This window comes from Monodon monoceros, unplaced genomic scaffold (genome assembly GCF_005190385.1).
Source record: "Monodon monoceros isolate NGI ecotype Baffin Bay Population unplaced genomic scaffold, NGI_Narwhal_1 Super_Scaffold_2, whole genome shotgun sequence".
Taxonomy (NCBI): Eukaryota; Metazoa; Chordata; class Mammalia; order Artiodactyla; family Monodontidae; genus Monodon; species Monodon monoceros.
Genome location: NW_021703776.1, coordinates 76,727,049 through 76,753,739, shown reverse-complemented (window position 1 = coordinate 76,753,739; position 26,691 = coordinate 76,727,049). Strand labels below are relative to the sequence as shown.

At 35.7% G+C, this 26,691-nt stretch overlaps 1 protein-coding gene across 2 annotated transcripts in view; it reads right to left on the bottom strand.

Annotated features, from left to right (window-relative positions):
- PTPRZ1 (protein tyrosine phosphatase receptor type Z1) overlaps positions 1 to 26,691 on the bottom strand; it is a 163,674-nt gene that overhangs the window by 96,970 nt on the left and 40,013 nt on the right. For both annotated transcript variants that reach the window (XM_029233612.1, XM_029233613.1), the window contains exon 2: positions 14,432 to 14,497. In XM_029233612.1, coding sequence (XP_029089445.1) covers positions 14,432 to 14,497 — 66 coding nt within the window. The remainder of the gene's footprint in view (positions 1 to 14,431; positions 14,498 to 26,691) is intronic.

The window sequence follows — 26,691 nt, the reverse complement described above, 5'->3', positions numbered from 1 at the left end:
ATAATAAACTAAAATGACTGTACTCAGTGTTCATGACCATACTTATGCAGCATAACTTAACAGGTCAGTAGGAGTCATTTCCTTTACCTACAGATGTTTGTTTTCTGCTGCCAGATACAAAGTGCTCAATTAAAAGGTGTTGAATGAATGAATAAGTGAATGAAGTGATTATCCAACAAGTTCAGGCTCTATCATCCACTGTAAGATTTTCAAGTAAGTTTTCTACTAGAATAATGAGATCTGACAGATCTTTTTTCTCAATTTCTACATACAGCTATTAAAACTTTCAAAAACATCCCACAGGGTGAGAGACTAAACTCCAAGCAAAATGCAGCCCAGTGATGGAAAATATGATTTGCATGTGTAGTAGTAAAATAATTTATCCTGTGGAGTTGACATTAGTGACTTGAAAAGTGACAAGTACATGAGTTACTTAACTCAAAACAGCTACTAAAGAAAGGAATGAATAACAATGTTTACTTAAAAAAAGAAAATCCGGAAAAATTTCAACTTATTTTTCAACTTGTGAAGGTAGCACTAAATTACATTACCAACAGCCAAAAAATTTAGGAGGAAATTGTCATTAACAGTAATAGTTTAGGAGAACTGCAAGACTGGAATTTGGAAACTAAAAAGAAAAGAAAAAAGAATCAAGGAACTAATAATACCATTTGGATAGCATTAGAACCCAGGCTCTTTTGGAACCAGGTCAATAAAAAACGATTCTTGAAAGGTTATGAAAAAGAACTTTCCTTGGCAATTGCTAGAGATAAATGTGTCTAGAGTAATTCAAGGTAAAGATAGCTTGCAGCCAGACTCACTAGTGAGGTATTCCCACTGGACTCACCCAGGCCAAGAACTTCCTGAGGTAGGTAATGATGCCCTACCTAAATCAACAAATTAATGGAAGTTGTGTTAACAACTCTTTACTGATGCAGATAGCAGGTTTTGAAAATAACACTTACAATGTTATTATATGTTAAATAGAAGCAATAATAATACTTTTTCATGTCAATATACTACATCCAGAGAACTAAAGCACTTCCATGTGGGTAAATGTATTCACACATATGCTTTCTCTTTTTTACTCTATCATTCATTCATTGCCCAAATTAAGGCAATGTAAGTAGAGACTGATCTAGATTCTGGACACTGCAAGATGAGGTTCCCCAGACCAACAGCAGCAGAATCACCTGAAAAGTGTTAGGTATTAAACTTACGGCCTCCACCTCAGATTTACTGAATCAGAAATTCTGGAAGTCGGACCCAGCAATCCTACTTTAGTAAGATTTATTTAGTAATATTTAGATAATTCTGATGCACGCTAAAGTTTAGGAAACACTGATTTAGATTATAAGCTCTCTAATGCTCTTGTTAAGCTTTATCATTATAATTGCTCCTTGGGCAAATTCATTTTCAAATAAGGAGCAAAATGTAAAAGCTTAGGAACAATCCAATTAAGAAAATGGAATTGCATACTAATCCAGTATTTTATTATTTTTTAATGTTATTTAAATGCGAAGGAATTTCATACAGTCACAAAAGTTATTTTTAGTTGATGGATCATCACATACTGTGAGCAAAAATACACTAATCAACTGTGATAATTTAGCATGAACCTTAACATTATTAAACATATAATAAATTATTTTTCAGTGATAACCTATAACATACAACCCTCCCAAGATGTGTGAATTTCAATGTCTTGTAATCTATTCTAACATAGTCCAAATATGGTGAAAAACTTGTGTGTGTGTGTGTATACATATATATACATATATATACACACACACAAGTATTATATATATATATAATTGACAAAGTTTAATAGTTATCTGACTAATAGCTGCTTGCTGTTGAATCGCTTAACATTAGGAAATTGGAAGGTGACGAGACTATTTAATGTTACTAATATTAATTAGCATCAGATAAATATAGTTCCTTAGATCTCTGTGGTATCTAATCTATATAAACATCTTGCAGTGATAACTCATAAATGATTAAACAAAGGTCAGACACATTAGAGGAATTTGCATCATAAGCCCGAACTTAATTTTCTACTCAATTTACTTTTAAAAATGTTGATGGGATTAAAAACATGTCCATGAGACTTGGGCTTTAAATCAAACCTTCTTCCTTGTGCTGAAGAAGCATAAAAAAGCAAATCTCAATCACCATAAATGAAACGCATAGAACAGTTATTATAATTTACCCAAACATGTACTTTGGGGGGTAAAGGGTCATAGTTACAAGTCACAGAATCTTCTCCCCAAATCTACTCTGAAGACACATAAACGCATCCCGAACTGGCTTTCCTCACTATCTCCACAGAAATTAAAGATGTAATTATTCTGCTAAAAGGAAACAATAGACGCTGCACTCTGAAGATGAACTGTTCTCCTTCCAAAAGAGAATGAACTCTTTCATATCAATAGAGGCTCACTTGGAAAATGGGGAATTGGAATGGGGGATCCTTTGATCTATAGGTCAGCAACAACACTGTCGATCAATGTGCAAAAGAATGTGAGCTCCAGGAGGGTGACTGCTCTGAAGCACATTCTGAGAGCATATCAAGGCTACACGTTACCTGCATAATTGTTCTGACTTTTTTAAAAAAACTACACTTCCTGGTGAATGATGTAGAAAATGTGACTGAGCTGGCAGTGATTCAGACAATCAACTATGGGAAACTGACTCTCACTGAGCTAGGATAATGATCTCGATTGTGAAACGAATGCAGAGTGAATATACTGCACTGCAAGAGAGAAGAAAATCAAGTTGTGTGAGACTTTAAGTGCGCTCAGTGGAATCCTGGCTAGATCGAGTCTGGGTGAAATGCAAGTGTATGATATGGCCATCTTTCTAAGAGAACAGTATCCATTTCCACACTAATTACAATTTATTAGCTACTCTTTAAGGATATAGATGACTACTATAGTATTTTCAACTTTATTGATCAGTAAAGAAGTTCACCTGCTACAGCCAAGTAGGAAGAGACCCAGATACAAGGCCCTCAGATACATAAACCATTAGATCATTATATGAAGTGAGGAAATACGCAGAAGCAGAAGACTTTCTGTGACGCAAAACAACTTGTTAATCACACATAGAATAAAAATTAATTTAAATAAATTTATATTATATTAAATAGACGTTTAAGCCCCGTTTGGTTATAAGACAAATATATATCTAGTGTAGACAAGCTAGAAGATATGGACAAGCAGAGATGAAAATAAAAGGCACCCACAATTCCACTTTTTAATAAAAAGACACATGCATAAAGCAAAAAGACCATACCAAACACGATGGCTTGGGAACCAGCATTTTTTATATCTACACGATAATTAAAAAATCTAACAGCTTTGTGTTGTAATCCACATCACTGAAACAAATGACTTAGATGTGGCCATAAGGAGTCTCTGGAAGAGCCCTGGGAGTCAAGACCCAGGTTCAAGTTTCCAGTCTGCTGCTCAGCTTGTGACTCTGGGCAAGTGGCTTCATCTGTCTTTCTCCATTTGTAAAATGAAAACACTATCATGTCTCAGCTTTATTCATTCGTGGCGTAAGTATTTGCAGGGTACATACCACGTCCACACTATGTGAAAGGAAAGATGAATAAAACACGGGACCTGCCACGTCCTTGTATTATGTGCAACAAAGAGGAGGGCACAGGGACACGGGAGGAATGTGAGAGATCTGCGCTGGCCTGGGGGCAGCAGGAATCAGGAAGGCCTCACTTCTTAAAGGAGGCGCAGAGGTTTGGAACTCTGGCAAAACAGTGAAGAATGATTAGAATCAGAGAGACCTGCTTTTGAAAATGCTGGCACAGCAGAAGGCAAGGGGAAGATAATTATGGGGGGCAGAACAGGATTGGTGGGCTGAAACGGATCACGAAAGTCACTCTATGGCACACTAAGGAGTCCATTTTTCATTTTGTAAGTGATGGGGATCAACTGAAGGGATTCAAACAGGAGAATAATATAATCACATCTGTACTTTAGAAAGAGAACAGTGTGATGGATATTAACCTGGTACAAAACAAGTCCTGAGTATTACAGAAAATGGGTCTGACTTTAATACCTTTATTGAGCACTTTATATGTACTGGGCACTGTTCTAAGTGCTATGTATATACTGACTCATTTAATCATTGCTGCGCCCTTTGATGTAGGTACCATTATTAGCTCTTTTTTTTTTTTTTTTTTTTTTTTTTGCGGTACGCGGGCCTCTCACTGTTGTGGCCTCTCCCGTTGCGGAGCACAGGCTCCGGACGCGCAGGCTCAGCGGCCATGGCTCACGGGCCCAGCCGCTCCGCAGCATGTGGGATCTTCCCGGACCGGGGCATGAACCCGTGTCCCCTGCATCAGCAGGCGGACTCTCAACCACTGCGCCACCAGGGAAGCCCATTATTAGCTCTTTTGACAGATGAGGAAATAAAAGAGGCAGAGCCTATGGAGCCCACTCTGAAGCTAAGCAGTTAGACAGTCTGACCCCAGATCCTGTTACTTATCAGACAAAATAGCAAAGGAAACCCCACTAAAACCTGCTTCCTTAGACTATCATGAGGTTCATAATCTTTATCTCAGCTAGCACTCCCTGTGAAGTCATGTGACATGGTTAGTCCCATCTCCTTGAAACCCTCTCTCATTTGGATTCTGTAAAACCCTCTCCCTCCCCCTGCCTTCCTAACATCCCCCTCTTTTGGTCTCTTTCACTAGTTCCAGTTCCCTTAGTTTACTGACTAAAACAGTGATGAAAAATCATGCTTAACATCCCTTAAACTAAAAATTTAAGTTATTGCCAATTAAAGTATGCTATAAATTTTATTATCTAGAATTTTGGATAGGATAGCAGTTAAACCAGAATTAATTCATGGGGCCCTAAGAATGTTCTCATCACATTCCTAGTTTTCTGTCCAGAGAGGAAGAGTACTAGAGAGGCTGGGGCATAGCGATCTTGATTTCTCTCTCACCCACAGCTTAGCACGGCCGCTCTCTTTGCCTGGAACAATCTTTCACCCATGTTGGCTTAGTTAGCTCCTACTTATGCTTTATCTCAATTTAAAGTCCCTTTCTCTCGCTCTCGGGAGCCTCCCCTGAACCCCTTAAGCTCTGTAGGGGCCACAGACCTGTGTCACCACAGTCTACTACTGGGGCATTTGTCACACTTTGTAATCTGTCGTTGGCATGTGATTGCTTCTGCATCCCCGGAACCCGGGAAAGTGTCTGGCTCATGTTATACATCCAGTAAGTATTGGTTCATTAAACTAATGATCTCAAAACTTTAAATTTCGCTTTGTCGAGGAATATATAATAGCATCCAGGTAGAAGGCAAGTCAAGAAGTGATAAGAACTCAACTCCTTCACATTCTAACACAGATTAACTGAACCTCAGAATCTCCTCAAGGATATATGGGGCGCTATAGGCATGGGTACAGCTTTGGGGGTTTTAGAAAAGAAAACTATATGTTATTTATGAAAAAAGTGCTGCAAGCAGCTCTTACTTCCTAGAGATACTCATGAAATATGAAAGGAAACACACATGTAAAAAAGCTAGATTAGCCGTTAGTAGCTTAGAGATAATCCAGTTCAGCATGTGCCAACTTTTGAATGTGCTTTGATGCTGATTCTGGGTGGCTCTGCTATTGTTTCAATTTCCAGGTGGCAAAGGGCTATAAAATACAGCTTTTCCTGTTTTCCAGTTGTTTAAGATTTATAGCTATTTTCTATAAATTCCAGCTATCATATACATTTCTATATAAATTTATTTAAATTATATATATATTATATATATAATTATATATATTATATATTATATATATAATTATATATATAATATATATTATATATATACATAAATATATTTATAGGTAAATATTTATAAATATAATATATTTATATTGTACTTATACATACTTATATTCATAAACATAAATACATTTATATATTTATACATAAATAAATCTGCACTTACATATAAATCATATATAATATGATTTTTCTTAAATGAACGTGTGTTGTTTTTATAATGAGAAATAACTGATTTTCATTTTGGGGGAAAACATATACCAGATTGTTACTCTTGATACTCATCAAGATAATGGCTCATTGACTTTGTCACTGGGAGAAATGAAAGGAGCAGAGAAATGATCAGAAAGGCATCTACAGTCTTATCACACTCAGTCTCCTCAGCCCGGGTACGGTCTCCTCTTTCTCAAAAAAAATTGTCATCAAAAATTAATCTGTTAGGGCTTCCCTGGTGGCGCAGTGGTTGAGAGTCCGCCTGCCGATGCAGGGGACACGGGTTCGTGCCCCGGTCCGGGAAGATCCCACATGCCGCGGAGCGGCTGGGCCCGTGAGCCATGGCCGCTGAGCCTGCGCGTCCGGAGCCTGTGCTCCGACCGCAACGGGAGAGGCCACAACAGTGAGAGGCCCGCGTACCGCAAAAAAAGAAAAAATTAATCTGTTAAATTAGAGCTGGATAGCATCTTCTAAGGGACTAAAGTTTAGCCGAGGTAGACAAGAATCTGATTTTAAGTTCAAGGTTGCTGCTCCTTCCTAGAGACCGTCAATCACCTCCCTGGCTATGCGCAGCTGCTGGATGGGACTGGATGCCTGCACTTCGGCTGGCTTGCCTGTGAGTCTGCCTGGGAACCCCCAGGGTGGTCTTCTCATTTCGGGCTCTTTGAGACGGAGCCCACAGTGGAGTTGCTTGAGCTCTTTGTTTCCAGGACAGTGCATACATGCATTTAAAAGTGAGGGGGCCTCTGGGTGGGGAGTAGCCCCGCAAACAGCCGGGAGCATCACGGGGAACCTGGAAGCTGGTCCCACTGATGCCAGGCTCCACTCTGCACTCAACCTCTGTTGCCAGGTTTCTTCCTCAGTCACGATAATTATTTCTCAGGGGTTCCCAACTGCCTCTCTCAGTCCTGGCTTCCTTCAAGCCCACCTCCCTAGGTTATTAGATACTACTCTGAATTTACCTCTAAATAGGGTTCAAGTTCGCTTCCCTCCCCATAGAACCCTAGGCATATACAGTTTGAGGAATGAATCTGGGCAGCTGTTAAGTGTCCCAGAATATTCTGTGATAGTTAAGATGGTCCCTGCACAGTCTATAACAGTTTGGAGGCAGGTTTGCCAGAAGCCACAAAGAGCCTCTAAGATCCTCTGCATTCCAGCCAAGAAAAGTCCTAGCTCTGGCCCAAAGTATCTCTTACCTGAACAAAACATACTACATGGTTAAACAGAGACCCTGTATTCATAGGTAGCAGGATAGAGAGATAGCCATATAGATACATACATACATTCAATGGATAAAGGGGAAGAAAATCAGTCCTAAACATGTCTGAATATATTTCAAAATAATTTTTGTATCAATAATTCTCTGCTTCAGTTAATAAGAAATCTTTCTGAATAGAAGAAATGAGTCATTTACATATTCTTCATCTTTTTGCTCTTTGAAAGTCCTCGGTTTAAAGAGTCAGAGTTACCACACAGAAAACAGGAAACTAGGTAAATAAGCCTCGCACTCAGCCTTTACTGATTCATAAAATAAGAAGGTGACATAGGTCAACTTAAAATAATTGCAATGGCATTTTGCCTAAATGTTGAAAATATTTAAATGAATTTTGTGTGATTACATAAACTGTGGTCTGATCTTAGATTTTTTTTTTAATTAATCATGGAATATTCTCTCTATTTTGTTTGTTTGTTTTTGCTGAAAGATGAATTTTATGAACCAGGGCACTTCAGAGTAAACACAGAAAGTGAGATAAAGGAGGTCCAGAAAAGGGAGGGAGAACAGTACATCCAGCCACTAAGCCCAGACATTTGAGCACAGACAGAAGGAGAAACAGCCAGATGTTCTCATCTTGAGCTGCTAAGGGACTTGTCCAATCCATTCAAGACTACCAAGTATAGTCAGCAGGGGTGGTCATGAGGCTGAGCTAGAGAATGTGTGCAATTTCAACTCTACTCACGGGAGAATACCACTGACTCATTGTTTTACTCTTAGATACATTCAGCAATGATTATTTAATTGTAATGCTAATCTGTAGCCACACCTTTATTTTTTCAGTTCTATACTAAAGTGATAGTTGCAGAGAAATAAATTCTAAGTTTTAGATTATTTAACTGAACCTGTTCAGCCTTTACAATGAGGCATGCTCTACTCATCACATTTAGCATAGGGAAAGTTTGCTCAGTCATACATCTTAGCTAAACTTTTAAAAATGTACAATGATAGGAAATACCTGTCTAAAATATGCATTTAAACAACCCCCTCTAATCCTCTTGTGAGATTATCAGATACACCCTGACTTGTTTAATCTGTTTGGGCTCAAGTTAAGACACTGCCATAATAATCACTTGGATTTGTAGCGTAACTGCTCAAAGAGATTTCCTACAACAATGTGAAACACTGATTTGATTCATGCACAATCAGGTAGGGCATTGTTAAAAACTATTTACTGAAAGAAAACTGAAATACAGAGCAGTTAAACAGCCTGGTCAGTCTGAACGTTAGTGATGACCAGACAGCCTGACTCTACATGTCCTCGTGCTCTGATTAGATGTCTGTGGCATCCTCTCACTGCAGCTTAGCAGGGACCCTACAGGTGAAAATGCAAAGCTGTGGTCCTTATCCAACTACCTTGCCCTTCTTAGCTAAAACTAAGAGAAGCAAGTTGAAAACCTTTTGTTTCAATATATGTGTTTAAACAATTAGCGAAATACGAATCGCATAAAAGAAGATGTGATAGTCTCCTGCCTCCTATGGCCCTCCATAGTCCCGTTCTTCAAGGGTAACCACTGCCAACAGGGTTGTGTGTATCTTTCCAGGCCTCTCTTCTATGCCCATATAAACATATAATATTTTACAAAAATGAGGTAATTCTATACATGGAGTTCTAGAACTTGCCTTTTCACTCTTAAGTTGGAAATGAGAAATGAACAGTCTGTTTTAGATAAGGAGTGATGATTCAGAGGAAAACATAATATGTTAAAAATGTTTTCAGATTCTAGATGTAAAGAGAGGGCTGGGGCTTCCCTGGTGGCACAGTGGTTGGGAGTCCGCCTGCCGATGCAGGGGACACGGGTTCGTGTCCTGGTCCGGGAGGATCCCACATGCCGCAGAGCGGCTGGGCCCGTTAGGAGCCAGAAATCAGTCATTATTCAAGGTAGCTTCAAATTTTCTTTCTGAGTTACCTTTGGCCTACTTTCTCCTAGGTTAGAGAAGAAAAATTACTAAACCTAACTATGGTCCAAAAATAAATGCCAAACATCAAACAAGACAATACACAACCTTATATTATGGTTCTTTTGTTTTCCACAAGTAGCATCTTCTAGTCTATATATGTGTTGGAAATACTGTTTAGACAGGATACTCTATTTAAGGAAGCAGAAATCAATTCAGCGTTCAGAGACTTTCTCCTTCCAAGGTATTCAGTCAAGTGTCTAATTGTGACTCCTGTGTGGCCTTTCTAACTTGTACCCAATGCAACCCTTTAACTAAAACTTTAAAAGTATCTGGGTTTAAGAACACTTGAGAATATATCAATACAAAATTTTCAATTTCAAGTTGTCTTAAGGTATGGTGAAAAAGAACCAACAGAATAATTTTTTTTCATTTTCAGGAAATAAAGACTACATTTCAATAGTGACTACTTCTAAGAACAGAGCAGTGAAAGTCCATTCATTTCTGATGATCTTATCATTGCTTGAAGGTGAAAAGGTCTAACAACTCAAACAGAAGGAAGATCTTAATCTCAAGTGATCATTATGGGCTATGTGTTCATGATATTAAAAAAAAAGACCAAATGACTTAGTTTTGTTTTTTTTTTTCCATTGAATTGTCTTTGTTCAGGCATTGTTATAGAAAATTTAAGGTTAACAGAAAGAAACCTTATGTGAAACCTTCAGAAGAAACCTTTATGAAACCCTTACATGAAATGAAGTTACTAAGGAAAGAACTGGATTTTAGTGCTGACATTCCCATATTTACAATTCATTCTTTCATTGCAGAGTGACAAACGAACTTTGCTCACCTTTTTGTAATAACTTTAAAAATGGGACTGGTGACTGTATTTACCAACCCTGCCATTTTTCAACATAATTATAGAATATACCCTGAATAGAAAAGTTGTTTATGACCTATGTTAAAATAACACAACCGAAAGAGTAATACTTTCTCCTCCCGTTCCACCCTCTATTTCTCCAACCATTTGGTAGCCAGCAGGGATTTTTATTGTTTCTTCACATATTACAATTGTGTAATCTTTCTTAAACAACCTTAGCTTAAATGATTCCATTTAAATCATGTTTGATGTGCCATATGATATTTTTAAATGGCTTATGGTAAAGCAGTGAGCTCTCTTACAGACAGATGTTACGATGTTCTTAGTAATTTTTATGAATAGAATTCTATATATACAAACATTCAAGGGTAGGTCTTTTCTTCTGAGATTGCAGCTAATCTGACAAGTAGCTCAACAAGATAAGCTGCTGTGAACAAAACTAGGCCTATGTGTGGTCAAAACCAATTTACTTCAGCCATTCATCAATTACTTAAATTTGAGAATATTAAAATTAATTTATACTGAAATTTTACACAGCACATATAGTTTTTCATTTTCCAGGTGGAATAATAATCATAGAAATTGAAAAGACTACCAACCTTTATCTACATTTATACTAAAAATAAAAAGAGATAATATACTTCACAGTGAATAATCCACATTTAAAATGCTTGGCTTTGGTGTGATTTGCTTGGGAGAGATATGTTTACTTAGATAAAGGCTTTAGTTTGTTTTCTTTTTGATGCTCTAGGAATTCAGACAAAATAATCAATCCACACTCAGCTTGAGCTAAGCTATAAAATGTCCTCAGCTGAAACTCTTTCTAATCTCTTCCTAGGATCTTCTGGTAAGCTTCCACCCTCACCTCAACTCTGGAACATTCCCTTTTGAGACCTACCACCCCTCCTCCCATAGCAAATGACACTTTTTAATGAATCTATCCCTTTGATCACCAGACTGTCTCTTAAAGGAGCTAAAGCCAATAGGCCTTAAGTTATGAACAGGATGATGCAACTGGATTATAAAGCAAAGAACTGTGCATTGTTTGTGCATAGATCCATCCATGAAAGCCTGGCCACTCTTCAGGTGCCACGTCTAGATGCAATTAGCCCATTAAAAGGAAGAGCTCTGTGGCTGCCTCCTAAGATAGCAATATATGCATGGTGGTATTTGCAAGAAGCTACTGGTAAAACTGCCATCTTATTGTCTTCTCCTGCCCTGAGGAGGCACCTTCAGGAACCTCAAGGACCTCAGGCTGCTGGAAACAGGTGGCATTACCCCTCATACACCTGCCCTTGCTTGGGGTGATGAGAACTGTAACCCTCTCTCTCCCTAGGCTACAGGTCCTCCATTTTCTGATTCTAGGTTTAGGGAGAATGAAGGATGCATTAAAGCTTGTTTTTCATTTGTAAATATATGAGTTCTCTGTTTAAAAGTTCATCAGTTAAAGTAAACCTGCTTTTAGTTCCACCTCAAACTAGGAAGGTAGATGTTAACAAAACTAACCAGCTGATTTTTATTCTATGAACATATTTATGTATCAAGTTTTCTACAACAGTTATATATTATATTTTTGTTCTTGTTTAAGGATTGTTTTATTGTTAATATTATTTATAGCTCTAGTATTATTTTAATAAGGTCAGACTAAAGGAAAGTATTTTTTCTCTTATGTTTAAATCCTTAAATACGGGGCTTCCCTGGTGGCGCAGTGGTTGAGAGTCCACCTGCCGATGCAGGGGACGCGGGTTCGTGCCCCGGTCCGGGAGGATCCCACATGCCGCGGAGCGGCTGGGCCCGTGAGCCATGGCCGCCGAGCCTGCGCGTCCGGAGCCTGTGCTCCGCAACGGGAGAGGCCACAACAGTGAGAGGCCCGCGTACCGCAAAAAAAAAAAAAAATCCTTAAATACTTAAAAAAAACCTTAAATATAATTTAAAGATACTTAAAAGATACCTTTTACTCAAAATAACTTAGTTTAAAATCTTTAGGTTGTATGAGTTATGTATATAATAGAGAAAAATTGGTCCAGAACCTGGAATTAAATCCAGAGAAACTAAGACACAAATTTATTCAAGTAGAATGTAACACACACTTTTACTGAAAACAAAAGTGAAATTGTTTAGGGTAAATAAATGGATTGTTCATTTTTTTATAGTACTTACTCAGGTGTACCCTTCTTATTCACTTAACCATTACTTCAGGTAGTATTTATTTACCATATGTCCTCCCAAAATCCTAACCTAAACCCTGTTATTTGGGGTGACTTAAGAAATTAAGTAATTAGATAAAAGCAAATTAAAAATGGCATTTTACTTTTTGTCAAACAAGTTGATCAGAGTTTTTAAATTAGTGTGAGTAAAAATGTGGGGAAATGGATAAATTAACACAATTTTCTAAAATTTGACCATATTTATTTGACCATATATATTAATATTAAAAACAGTAGGCACTTTGATCCAACAACTCTCTTTTTGTTAAAGTCCATTTTTTCTGAAAAACAATTGCTCAAGTAAATAGAATTTGAGGATGTTCATTACATTAAGTACATAAGAGCAAAACATAAACAAAATTTTTAAAAAAGAATAATTACTTTAAATAATTAAAAATGGCCTAGAATTATGGAGAATCTTTGTTTTTATATATTTCTCAAGATTAAAAAAATTAAAAATAATAAGGCAGAATTCGTTATATAGGTCATAATTATAAATGGGTAAATTAAGAGCAAGTCTTTCTATACAATATCATACAGAACAACCACATGCCCATCTGCACAGTAATCCACAGGCTAGATATGCCTTAATTTGTTCAATTTTTCCTGCTTTGATGGATATCTTGATTATTTTCCATGTTCTAATTTAACTTATTTCATAGAAAAGGTGATACAAATGACTAATGAAAATTAAAATACTGACTTCAACAGTAATCAAACAGAACAAATTAAAACAAAATGTCATTTTTTGAACATGTCAAATTGGTGAAGGTTTTCAAAATGACAGTCATTAAATCCTGGTTTATTCAGTGGGGTAGTCACTTACTTATACTATATGTAAGCATATATATGCTCTCTAGAAAGCAATTAGGTCATGTGTATCAAGAATTTTGAAAGCATTTATTTTCTTCTACTCAATAATGGCATATCAAGGATTCTCTAATAAAAAATGATAAAAATATAGACATATCTATTCATCTATTTGCCACCATTTCTTTAAACAGTGAATAGCTTGAACTGGATGATTAAAAATGAAACATTTATCCAACGGACTATTAATTACCAGGATCAACAGGAATTGTCACTGCTCAAAACTAATTTCCAGAATAAATTGGATGTAAAACTCTATATAAAAAATATATAAACATAATATAATAAAAACTGGCCTGAAAAGAATATACCAAATTTTCTAGTGGATGTACCTGGTGGGAGTAAAAAATGATTTTTATGTTCTTCTTTGTGTTTGATTTTTTTTTTTTAAGTTCTGCTTTTAAAGTAAGAATAAAAAAAGAAAGAAAATGCATGCCTTGCTACAAAATTCATCATGCTTCTGCCCTTCATCTATAAAATAAAGTCCAAATTGGCTAGGCTCTTGTTGAAGCCCTTTTAATTTGATCCTGACTTATCAACCCAATCTTATTTCTAATGAGTACCCAGCTCTACTACTCAGCTTTATCTCAGATGGTCATGAGGCATGTCATGTTCCCTCTAGGTTCCATCCAGGCTCATCTGATCAAGCCTAGAGCTTCTCTTCTTTCCTAAGGTTTCTGATCAGGATTTCTGGATGTAACTATTTTAAGCCAACTTCAGCTGCACGTGACGCTCAAAGCCACGTCTGGTAATCATACAAAATCACGTTAGACCCTGATTCCAATTAACTCAGCACAGTAATTCAGAAGGAAACCCCTTTTGAAAGCAAGATTCCCCTCAATATTTGTTAACATTGATCATAACAACAACTGTGATCATAACAAAAATAGCAGCTAACATTTATTGAGAATCTTCTATTTACAAGGAGGCTCTGTGCCAACTCCATTTACCTCATTTAATGCTCAGAAAAATCCTCCATTTCACAGATGAAAAAACTGAACCTCAATTAGGTTATGCATTTTTCCCAAGGAGACATAGCTAGTGTGGATCTGAGATTCAAATCTAGCTCTGTCTGAGATCAATATACTCTACACTACCAACTTGCTAATGGAAAATCACTAGAAATCATTTTGCATATGATATATTTTTAGTGATTAATTGCATTACCCATGTAGCTAAGTTAAAATGATGTGTGGAGCTACAAAGTTTTCTTTTACATATAAAAACAGATACAAAAACAATAGAATTTTCCATTGAATTTCATTATATTCTAATATATTTACCTGTATAGGACCAGCCAATCTCTTCAACAAGTTTTCTCTGTTGTCTGTAGTATCCATAAGCCCAATCTACAACCAAGAAAAACCAATTGATCAATGCATAGAAAAATATGTGGGCAAATTTAAAAAAATATAAGATGCCCAAAGCATCATTCATACCATAAATGGTCCTTGATTACTCTTTTCTATGTCACCTTCCCAAAGTCTCCTCCCAATTCCAACTGCCACCATTATAGACTCCACTGTCCATGCTCTGGTAATTAGTGTGAGTTTTAGCAGGGCACAGTTAAAAACTGCTAAAGTTCAGACAGAGACAAAGAAAATATTCTGTGAAAAGCAGGAGCAACCTAGAGGGTTTCATCCGAAAGTGAGACTGGGGTCAGAAAGGACAGCTTGTCCTATCTTCAGACTTTTCTTACCATTTCCTAAGTTGAATACTTGAAATCCTATAGATTAGAGATACTTTTAAGGTTACAACCCAAGTTTTATCTGTAAATGCTTCTAGGAGATCCAGAGGTTACCACATTTTCAAAATTTACTTCCCTACAAGGCAAAACAAAATTAACTGCCTTGAAGAAATGGAAATTTAAATGTGTGTGTGTATGTCGGCTGGGAGAAAGGTTGTGTTAGACGGTGTAGGTGAATTTGTGTCTTGGAGGAACAGAGATGGCTGATGAGGTAATACAGTGGGAAGCTTGGAGTACCATAAAAGTAGTGGATGCTTCATGACCTAGAGATAGAGACTCTACATCTTGAACATGGGACAAGGGGTACAGAAAAGAAAATGGATGGAAGTCAAAGTCTCACTCCACACAATTCAAAATTTTGCCTGGAGTCATTCCTGTACCCAAGAAACAGGGACGTTATGATTCATCCTCCTCCTTCCTGTGCCATTGTGCTATTGCTCCCTTTATCCCAGCCTGTGTTAACCCTAGTACTCCATTTCAGCTACATTGTGGGCAAAATAAATCTTCGTGAACTAGGTTTGGAACCTGATCAGTGTTGACAAAACTATTTCTGTAGAAAAGGCTACAGGAGTTCCCTGGTGGCCTCGTGGTTAGAATTCCTGGCTTTCACTGCTGTGGCCCGTGTTCAGTCCCTGCTTGGGAACTGAGATCCTGCAAGCTACATGACATGGCCAAAAAAAAAAAAAGAAAAAAGAAAGAGAGGAAAAGGCTACAAATAGCTAATTTACAAATGAATGTGTGGAACATTACTTATTCATAAACTGGGGTTCTGTCAATATAGCTTTCATTTGAATGTAAGGATTTATTTATACCACACCATACCATATACATATATACATATTATATAAATAGATAGATAGATCTTTCTCATCAGCTGGGAAGACAGACTCTACGTCCTCTTATTCTCTCTACACAGGTGTTTCTTTCTTTATTGACAGCTCCCAATTTCAAGGAGGCAAATATCTCAAGGACATTTCAGAAATTATTTTTCTCTCCCATGTTATATACAATCTGATTAGAACACGGTAATACATACTAAAATATTTTATAAAAACTTAAAAGCAGGCCAGCTTCCAGAAATACACATTCTGAATCCACAGATTATTCAAAACCGAAACCTAGCTTGGAGAAAACAAAAAAAAATTGTTTTAAAAATGTCATTACCCATAAATATAGGTAAATATTCTACTGGCTGTGGAGCACATTTCAACAAATAATTTGTTTTTATAACAGCTTTACTGAAATGTGATTTACACATCTTACAATTCACCCATGAAATTTAATGGCATTTAGTATATTCACAGAGCTGTGCAATCATCACTACAAACAATTTTAGAACATCTTCATTATCCCAGAAAGAAACCCCATACCCTTCAGCTGCCACCCCCTACCCCATTTCTACCTTCACTAAGCTACTTTATCTCTATAGATTTGGATATCCTAGATATTTCTAAAAAACAGAATCACACAATACATGGCCTTTTGTGACTGGCTTCTTTACCTTTGCATAATTAACATTTCCAAGGTTTATCCATGTTGTAGGATATATCAGTACTTCATTCCTTTTTATTGTCTAATAGTACTCTATTGTACTGTGACCAAGATGGCCTTAAAGTTCCCCTCAGCTTGACTAAACTTTAGACAGGCTACTTCCTAGCTCTAGGCTCTTGACCTCCCTTTTCTTCCGGCATTCAGTTTAGAAAACTTATAAATTTTCTCTCTATTCCTTTAAGATGTAAATCTTTTTTATTAGCCACATGCCAATTTTACAACTAGGACTGTACTTCTCAAGAATATGGGAATTTTCTCTGAAATGTAACCATTGAAGGAAATAAGCACCCTTATCTCCCATTTTCTGTGGGAGGGTAGGAACCTAACTTCCAGCTAGGTGTCTTGCTCCAAGTTGCAAAAACTACCTCCTGTCATAATGATATGAGCTTATTTTTCCTTTGAATAGAGACAATTAGCAAATGCAGATGGCCTATGACTTCCTCTCATGTCCTGCATTACTTTTACACTGGGGCTTAACCTAGCTCGTAAAAAACCTTACCCTCTCTGCCTCATCAGAGTTGAGCTCAGACTTGATTCTGCCTTCTCTCCGCTACTGCAACAGCCTTGAAGAAAGTTTTCCTTGCCTGTTTAATTTTGTACGCTGTAATTTTTGTTTTGACGTTGGCTATGCCACATTTCTTTTATCCATTCATCAACGGAGGATACTTGGGTTGTATCCTCTTTGGGGCTATCATGAATAATGCTGCTTTGAATATTCATGCATATATTTACTTTTCTACTTAAAAAATAATCATTAGGTTCATAATTTATTTTTTATATAGAGTTGTACCATAAAATGGTAGTCATTTAAGGTTAAATTCTGGGGACAAGTGTTTTTTCATGATCAAGGAATATATACAGTTATGGCCTCAAAGGTCATTTGATCCAGACTTTAACAGACTACAAAAAATAATTTTAGAGATTAGGTAATTTTTCCCAAGGAAATGTAAGTGGTTTGTACAGGCAGAAAGTGACAAAAACGGAAACAATAATCCATGGCTTCTGCCTCGTACTCACTAAGTCTTCCACGATATCAAGGATTCCTAACGATCCTGAGCTGTTGGTTACTCAAATGCTCTGCCTGAGTAGGAACCTCTTCAAGAGAAACAAAATAAAACAAAACAATACACTGGGGTTGAACTTCATCAGCAGGAATTACTTAGACAAATAAATTATAGAGAATTGGGACTTCCCTGGGGTCTGTGGTTTAGATTTCGCCTCCCAATGCAGGAGGTGAGGGTTCAATCTCTGGTTGGGGAGCTACATGCCATGGGGCCAAAAAACCAGAACATAAGAAAAATGGAAGCAATAGTGTAACAAATTCAACACAGATTTTGCTGGTCCACATCAAAAAAAAAAAAATTATAGAGAATTGACCGTATACCTAATCTGACCTGGCCATCAGTTGGAATTTTCCTCTGAAACTTTGCACTGACCACAGGGAAAAGATTTTTTGTCATCTTTTATGTTTTGAATATAAATATTTTTAAAATGTAAAGACATTTTTGTCATATAAGTGCATTTTGATGATTTCAGAAGATCAAAGACCACACAAAACCTACGTTGAACAAGTATTCTGTTGAAACAGATAAAACACTAAGCTCTTGTTTTACTGATTCAGGCTAAAGGATGACAGCAAAGAATCAGCAGGTTTAGCTCTCCTTGTAGGGCTTTATGGCTACACAATCAGCATTTGTCCTTGGTTTCTAATTACTTACGTTAAGAAAGCTTTTTTCAATACAAGATTCCCAGGTGTTGGTAGCTCTCTTCAGTTCCTTTTTGTATTGTTCCCTTAATTATTACTTCAAATAATCCGTTACACATTCATATGCTAATTACATAGTCCTTGGGCGTGAGAGAGTACCCCACTTTTAAAATTCTACTTAGAGATCTGATAGATGAGATGTGATAGCTCCAATGAACAGGAAAAAAAGAATCTAGGTTCACTTTTTTTGTTGCATTATATACTTTGAGAACCAGTAAATCCTATATAAAGTAGAATCTATCAAAGTGCTTACACATTTTAAAATCAATTAGAATAATGAAATATAGAATTTTTTTGTTTCTGTGGATTTTAGTTTCTTTAGTTTTTATATTTTGTTTCTCTCTGTTCAAAAGTATTTTCCAGGTCTGCTTCGGTGTGAGTGTTTTGTAGGGATAAAACTAAAATAAATTTCAGGAATGAATTGTACACATGATACACAATAAGAACATATACATCAGTATACTTTTTAAAAGGTAACTCTAAAATTTGTCCTGAAAAATTATTCTTCATGAAGTGGTTACCAAAGTTGAGAGAAATTTGGTTTATACTATTTTAGGTAACCTTAAATGTCTCTGTTTCAATCTATTCCATCCTGTACTTACCTTGAGCACCTACTTATTTGCAAACATGTATATGCCACATATTCCTTTATTTTTCTTTACACTCAAATGGAAACCAAAGTTCTGATAACCACCACATGGATGATGTAGATAAATTTAGCATTTTTTTGCTCATGCTTTTAAACCAAAAAAAAAAAAATCATGTTGCTCATTTTCTACTAAAAATATCATTATAAATATTTTGAATTATACAAATGCCTCTGATTTTGCCCTAAATGCCTAAAGAAAGTCTCTGCTTTATGTTGATCAACAATTCATCACCTGTATTCTACCATATAATCTAGCAGCAGTGCTCTGACAAAATACACACACACACACACACACACACACACACATATTTTAATGCTATTAAGAGGCCAAATATATGACAGAGAAGAAATAGAGTGGTCCTCAGAAAAAGTAACTTCAGGTAGAAAATAGCCACAGTTATAAATTTGAAGACTGGGATCCTAAAACTAGATTTCTCAAAGTAGACTTTTCCAAGATAAATGATATTTGCATATTTCACATCCTTTAAAAATATCACTAAGGAACTTCAGAGGAGGGGAAAAGGAAGTCAGTTGATGGAAGAAATCTGGAAAGGCAGAGAAGAAGGAACAGAATTATAGATGAATCTTTAAAGCCTTTGAGTATAGACTTTGATTGAGGGAAGACTTGGGGAGAGGGTCTAAAATGTCTCAGGTAGAGGAAGGGCATTGGGCAAATCATGGAACCAAAGAATTGGGAAGCCAGCTGGGCTCTCCTATAGGGTCTGTGTAGGTCACTAGGGATTTACTAGGGACTTGGTTATGGCTCTCCATGATACAAGGGTCACATCAATCTTCACTTTTTGTTTTCATCCTATTCTCTCCTCTTATCTAGATTTCTTTTAAAAGCGCGAAAGAGATAATCTGCTGAGCTGACTGAAAAAGTGTTGAATACATTTTGTATACTGAGTATATTTTAAAGAAAAATAGTAAATAAATAAACCCACAAACAAACAAATATTTCTAATTGAAGTGAAAGAGGTGGCAGGGAGTGGGAGAAGAAAGGTTAAGTGGCTGGTGACCACTTAGAGAAGAACGTGGAAAACCCTGGAAACAGACTAGTATTATCAGAGTGATTATAACCATCCCCTAAATCATCTGACAGTCAGACATGCATAAGGCTGAAGTGGCAGTGATAAAAAAGGTTGATGGTTACTGTAGTCATAACTATCAATTACTTAAAACAAAATAATAGCAGTCCCCTCTCAGAGAAGAAGAAAATAAAATCAGAAATGAGTTCCTTTAAGGAGAGAATCAGCTTTTGATTAATGAACACCTGTGAACACATCATCTGGCTACAAAAGTCCTTTATTTCTTCAGATACTCTATTGTAAGTATCTTTGTTTGATAAGAAAGCTGAGTTTATGACCCAAGTGATCTAAACCAAAACCTTGATTAGCCAACTGAGGCAAACTTTCCAAGTAAAATGAAATCTGCCCATGAGTATAGTATAGAGTCTATAATATCATAATATCATACATGGCAGGTTTTATCTGTGCATTTTCCTGTCATTCAGTGTTGCTGTCAAATTGTGTTAGCACATACCTCATCTTTACCTATCTGGAATATAAACTTGTATCCAGTATATATGCAAAGACATTTGTGAAACATAATTTAGTTAATTATGGTAATTCAGATAACAGGCTTGTTTAGGATAAATTTATAGTTCAAACACTGTACTTACTGTTAATCACTTCAGATGTAACTTTAAAAAACACACATATATTATTTTCCCCAAAACCATTTGTCTTCCAATTTCAACTGCTTTCCAGGGTTATAAGAAAAGAATACCATTAGTTTTCTCCTCGCTGCAGAGGTTTAAAAATGTAAGTACTTTTTACAGTTTCAAAACTTAAATTGCAACTTATCACCAAATATGAGGGCACATGAATTCATACTGTTAAAGATAGGAAGTCTGGAAAAATGAGTTATTAGAGTACAGGTTGCCTCTTTATTTAATGATAAGGTTAAAGAGATGAAAAAGTAGATCCTTGAGGCACTATACTAAAAAAAAGTCGAATGATAAAACTGTAAAAGGAGATGGAAAGATTGAACATAAGGGATAAGGGATAAGGTAAAGAAGAGGGAGCCATTTCTTCCATATGCTTGTTTTGGTTGTCAGACATCCAATGAAATACATATTTCTCATAGGACTTAGGGAAGAGTTTGGAGGTGAGCAATTAGGTCTTATTGTTCCTTAGACACTGAGGACTGTGTATGCTTTCCCAGAGAGAGTTTCTACCTTGGCAATATGTCTACCAAACCTATTCAATGAAAGCTCAAAATATTCACAGGCTTGTCTTGGAAAGTCACCAGAGTATTTTCTTACACTTAGATAAATGCGTTTAATCGAATGTGATTTATCTACATTTATAAAGTTGAGGTATTTACTGTTGAAAACACGTTCATAATTTTATCTTTATCACATAATAATACCTGTTTCAGATAAATTAAAATAATAAAGATAAGCAAAATAATTTTAAAAATCACCTATAATCCCATCTCCTACAGAAACTAGTATTTACAATTTCATGCATGTATATATATTTTTCTAGGCGTTATACTATGCAATATAATAATTTTATACTTTACATTAATTGAATTACACTATTTCATTATTTGGTGACTTGCTTTTTCTACATAATAATAAATCACTTCCCAAGTAATAAATATGGTTTTATAGCACCATAATAGTTCACCTGAAGCATTCTTCTACTTTTTGGATATTAAAATAAAAAGTTGATTTAGCTTTGGAAATTTTATTCCTTGGGATAAATGATGAAATTAAGCTACTTTGAACTTTCTGTATAAAATAAAGTCTGTAGGAAATTAACCGCCACTTTTTATCCCCTGTCAATCTTCTTCTACAGCACCAAGAAAACACTAACATGGAAGAAACTTATTGTTATTGTACAGTGCTACAAACATTATAGCTACCTTGTTTCCATAACTAACAGTGAATTTATTCTGCCTTAAGAGAAAAGCTCAATTGTTGATGGAACAGTGATAATGGGAGCAGAGACAGAAATAACATGTGTAAAAATAACTATTAGAAGAAGCTAAAAATAATATTAAAAGCGGGAGAAGAACCAAATCTGTATAAGAAAAGCATATGAAACTGGGAAGAAAGCATGGAATTCATCAAATTACAAAATATAATATGCTATTATATTTGTGTTATGTATTATTATATTATTATGCCATTATATACTTTTATATTATTATCTGTACAATAATAATGTGTTATTACTCAACAATCTAAATAACGGTTCTGTTGTGAAGTCTTATGCCCGTGCGCTCTTACTGAAATCAGGTGTAGAGCAAGAATGCCTGCCATGTTGCCTTAGGATTAGGATTGGTTGGGAAATTCTGGACAATTGACATCTTAAAATAGCCAAGTAGAAAAAAGAAAAACAGCCAAGTGGAGAATACAATGGGATTCCATTCACATCTACCATGAAAAGCATAAAACACCAAGAATTGCATAAATAAAGAGATGAACTATTATTAATATAAAAAATGTGAATAAATTAAGAGATCTACTACATCGTTAAATGGGAACATTGAATTTGGGTAAATTATCAGCTGTTTCCATATTAATAAACAGTTCGGGTCTCAATGGGGTATTTTTAACTGACAAATTATTCTAAAGTTCATTTAGAAATATAAAGGGAAAATAGTAATTGATAAGAAAAAGGGAGAAATAATGGGGGCTTGGTTAACCAGTTACTAAAAGATAAATTGACAGGCTGATCAATAGAACAAAGCATATGGCACTAAAATTGGACTCAGTATAGATACAAGTTTAATTCATGATAAAGAAACATCAGATAAGAAAAGTATGAAAGTTCAACCCATATTGGGAACACTGGCTTTTTGGAAAAATTAGTTAAATCACACTTCACACATAGATCAGACCAAAATACATTTCAAGTGGATTAAAGAATGATTTAAAAAGGTTATACAAAAACTATTTTAAAACATGTAAATGAATATTTAATTTATTATAAGATGGGGAAGGCCTTTCTATGCAGGAAAAAATAAGTCATAAAGAAATAGTCACAGCTGTGATTATATAACATTCAAAACTTGTAGAAAAATGTTTAGTGAAATGCAAATTACAAATATTAAACTACTGGTAACTGCTAAAACACATTGAACAAATATAAAGATATATTTCAAACATATATAATTCTTACAAATCAATAAAGGCAAATATATGAACAGAGAAGTTTTGCTTTTTTTTTTTTTTTTTTTTTTGCGGTACACGGGCCTCTCACTGTTGTGGCCTCTCCCGTTGTGGAGCACAGGCTCCGGACGCGCAGGCTCAGCGGCCATGGCTCACGGGCCTAGCCTCTCTGCGGCATGTGGGATCCTCCCGGACCGGGGCACGAACCCATGTCCCCTGCATCGGCAGGAGGCCTCTCAACCACTGCGCCACCAGGGAAGCCCCAGAGAAGTTTTTAAAATGCAAAGATAATAACGCTATAAAGAACTATTAGACTTCAGTAGGTATAAAAGAAACAGAAATTAAAATAACACTGAGATATCATTTTTCCAGCTATCAAATTGTCAAAGGTATATAATTTTAATTTTTTAAATATTCAATGATGCCCAAAATATCTTAAGATGTTCTTTTACGTACAGGTGGAAGTATGAACTAGTATAAACTTTATGGAAAGTAAGCTGGCAAGAGTTAACAAGATTCTTACAATACTTCATGTTCTTTGAGACGGTAATTCCATTCCAAGGAATATATTTTAAAAGATTAACAGAGATGAGAACAAAGTGCCAGGTACCAAGATGTTTACAGCACTGAAACTAACAGTGAACAATTGGAAAATATGTTCATGTTCAAAAAGTGGGGGAAATTTAAATGTTCATCATGTGAAATGGTGTGAATCCATTAAAATTAAGTTTCAAAAGTTTTATTGATGTGAAGAAACGTACATAGTATAAAACATCAAGTTATGATGCAATTTTGAGAATATCACATAATGTTCAGAAATGTAAATTTCCTCATGCTGTGCCACTGGGAGTGATTTTTACTTTTTTATATGTTCTTATGCTTTCCATGTATTTTGAGTTTGTATGAGTGAATATTTTAAAAATTTAAAGTGTATACGCACTTCTGAAACAATATCTCTGGTTCTACAGCCAAATAGGTTAGAGACAAATATATAACTATGTTTTGCTTGAAACCCCAAAAAATGCTTGAAACCCATTTTTCACTGCTTATTTTGGATTTTACAATAAAATCTTCTCCTTACTCACAAGAGCCTGCATGCATTAGCTAGTGTTAACCGCATGTTTAAGTTTAGGAAATCATAGCCAAGTCTACACATGGCAAGCAATCTGAGCACTTCAGCTACCAAGAAAACTAAAAACAAGAGCCATAGCAAAATAGCAATGCAGTAACTCGCAGATCATCTTATTGGCCATAATGATCACATTGACTGGATCCTTTATTTTTGAGTAGACCTTGAAACAGCCTTATTTTAATTTGTGTCTTACTTCTAATAATACCTTTCACTTACATAAAATTATGCCCGAACATAAGAATCTGTCCATTAAGTGGGAAAATCTGGCAACTTGGAGATGGCAACCTCTTCAGAAATAGGTGTGGATCATATGTTAAAACTGCTGCTAGTGTGTTGACTGATTCACCATGTAGTTATGTCTGGGCAAGGCAGGAAGATTTTCTTGACTTCTTTCCAAAATATTGACTAAAAATTCATTTTTGTCATGTTTTTCATTTTTTACTTTTTTCTAGAAAAATGGAAAGCTTTTATTCATAAGCAGCATATTCATTATAATAAAAGACCAATATTTTCAATGGATTTTTAAGGATTTAAAATATTTTTGATATTTAAAATATTTCTGATATTATAATGATTTAAAATATTTTTGTCAATATATTTTATAGACTTAGTAAGCCACATTAAATCTGCTTAGGCTTGGGCAACATTTCAAAAAGAAACCACAGTGAGTACACTGTAGACCTACCTAATTTAAACTATAAACATATATCAATATTTTGTGCCTCTTTTCACTAATTCTTAGGGTTAGAAATATAGACTTTCCCTTTGAGTCCTGACCTTGGACGAGTCACATGTCTTTGCTTGTATTTCTACAATTGTAAAATAGCAAAAGATATCTCCTGTTTATTAACAAGATGCTACAACAAAAGATATGGCATATATTAAACCATTTTGAGTTCTTTGTAAAAAATGTGTTTTTCAACTCACATCATTTCCTGAATTTATTTTTCAAGTATTTAGTTTTTCCTTTCAATAGTGAAGCAAAAAAAAAAAAAAAAAAAGTGACATATTATGAGCACAGCATGATAGCATGTGCTTGTTCAGTCACAAAATTATTCATTTGTTTACTGTTGCTGTTTGATTTGTAGCCTAAAGTATTCTTTAGTCTTAAAGATAAGTATGGACACAGTGCAGATAGAAAATACAAAACCCTGTATTCAAATGTTGAACTGAGTCCCACAAGAACAATGTGAACACTGAAAAACATAATATTTAATTTTAATTAAACTTAAAGGCGCTATCCTTATCTAATTTCCTAGCTATATTCCAAAATGAATACATTTTAAAAAGCAGGATTTTTACAACATTCATGCTTTCTTTGTTTCAGAAGGACTTAAGGGGGTTTAAGATCGTTATTTAAAAGTTCCCATTGTTTACATTTTAAAGACGTTCCTCATTTTAGAGCCATCTTCCCCACTAGCAATTTTAAAGAATTAAATGCTTTGATGACATCCTTAATTAGTTGGCTTTCCATTGTTAACAAGCACCTACCAATATTAGTCACTGATTTTGCTCTTAATTGTATAAAAATGATTACATCTATTGCTTTATTGGTACAGATGTTTCATTGTCACCAGACTACCAAGAGATAATTATTATTCATCATCTTATCTTGCTCTGTTGTAAAATGTATTTGAAGTAAGTGGAAACTGCTCAAACCCTATTGGCTTTGATTAGCAGAATCATTTTATCTGATTTCCTCTGCTTGATACTTTTATGCATCCCGCCTCCCCAGCCCTATTCCCCCGCCAATGCCTCTACTCTTTGCAAAGCACCCCAGTTGTACTCTCTTATCTTTCCACTGTAGATGTATACATTCTCCATGGAACTTGGTGGCTCCATTATACTCATTCTGTGAACCAACATCAGTTCAATCATCAATCACAACACACTTATCTTCAAGTCTTGCATTGGTGTCTAATCCTGACCAAAGACAGCACTGGGTCTTACTGGCCCACTGGTGCAAAAGTTTTTCCTAACTTCTGCCTGAAACTTGAAAGCTCTCTGCAGTGGCAGATGCTCATTAGGTTGCCTCGATTATCCAGGTTTATTGCACTCAGAGGAACAGTACCTAAAAAGCATTCTTGTTCAGTACATAATTAATAGCCTTAGAGAACAGTGCTCATTAGTTACTTTTTACACACAATCACAAATGGTTGGCCAGGGGTTGGATATATTTATTTTGGAATAGTTAACTCAATTGGAACAAATATGTTTTCTCTCCAGGTGTATCGTTCTGTTTGTGAGGATGTCAAGAGACTGAACAAGTTAATGCAGTGTTTTCAACCTGGATTGCAGGCAGGATTCTGCTGGCATTTTGCCCTCGAGTTACTGGGCCACTGAGACACCTTAAGATAATTAACATATTCCTGCAGTGTCTAATATGACAGTGGTGATGGTTAAATGAAAAAGAGCACCTTACAGCAGACCAAGGGTAGCATCTTTGAAACTCAAGGGAAAAGAAAAGGTGTTTTTTTATGAAAGGATTTAGGCCTTGAGATTTATATATGATA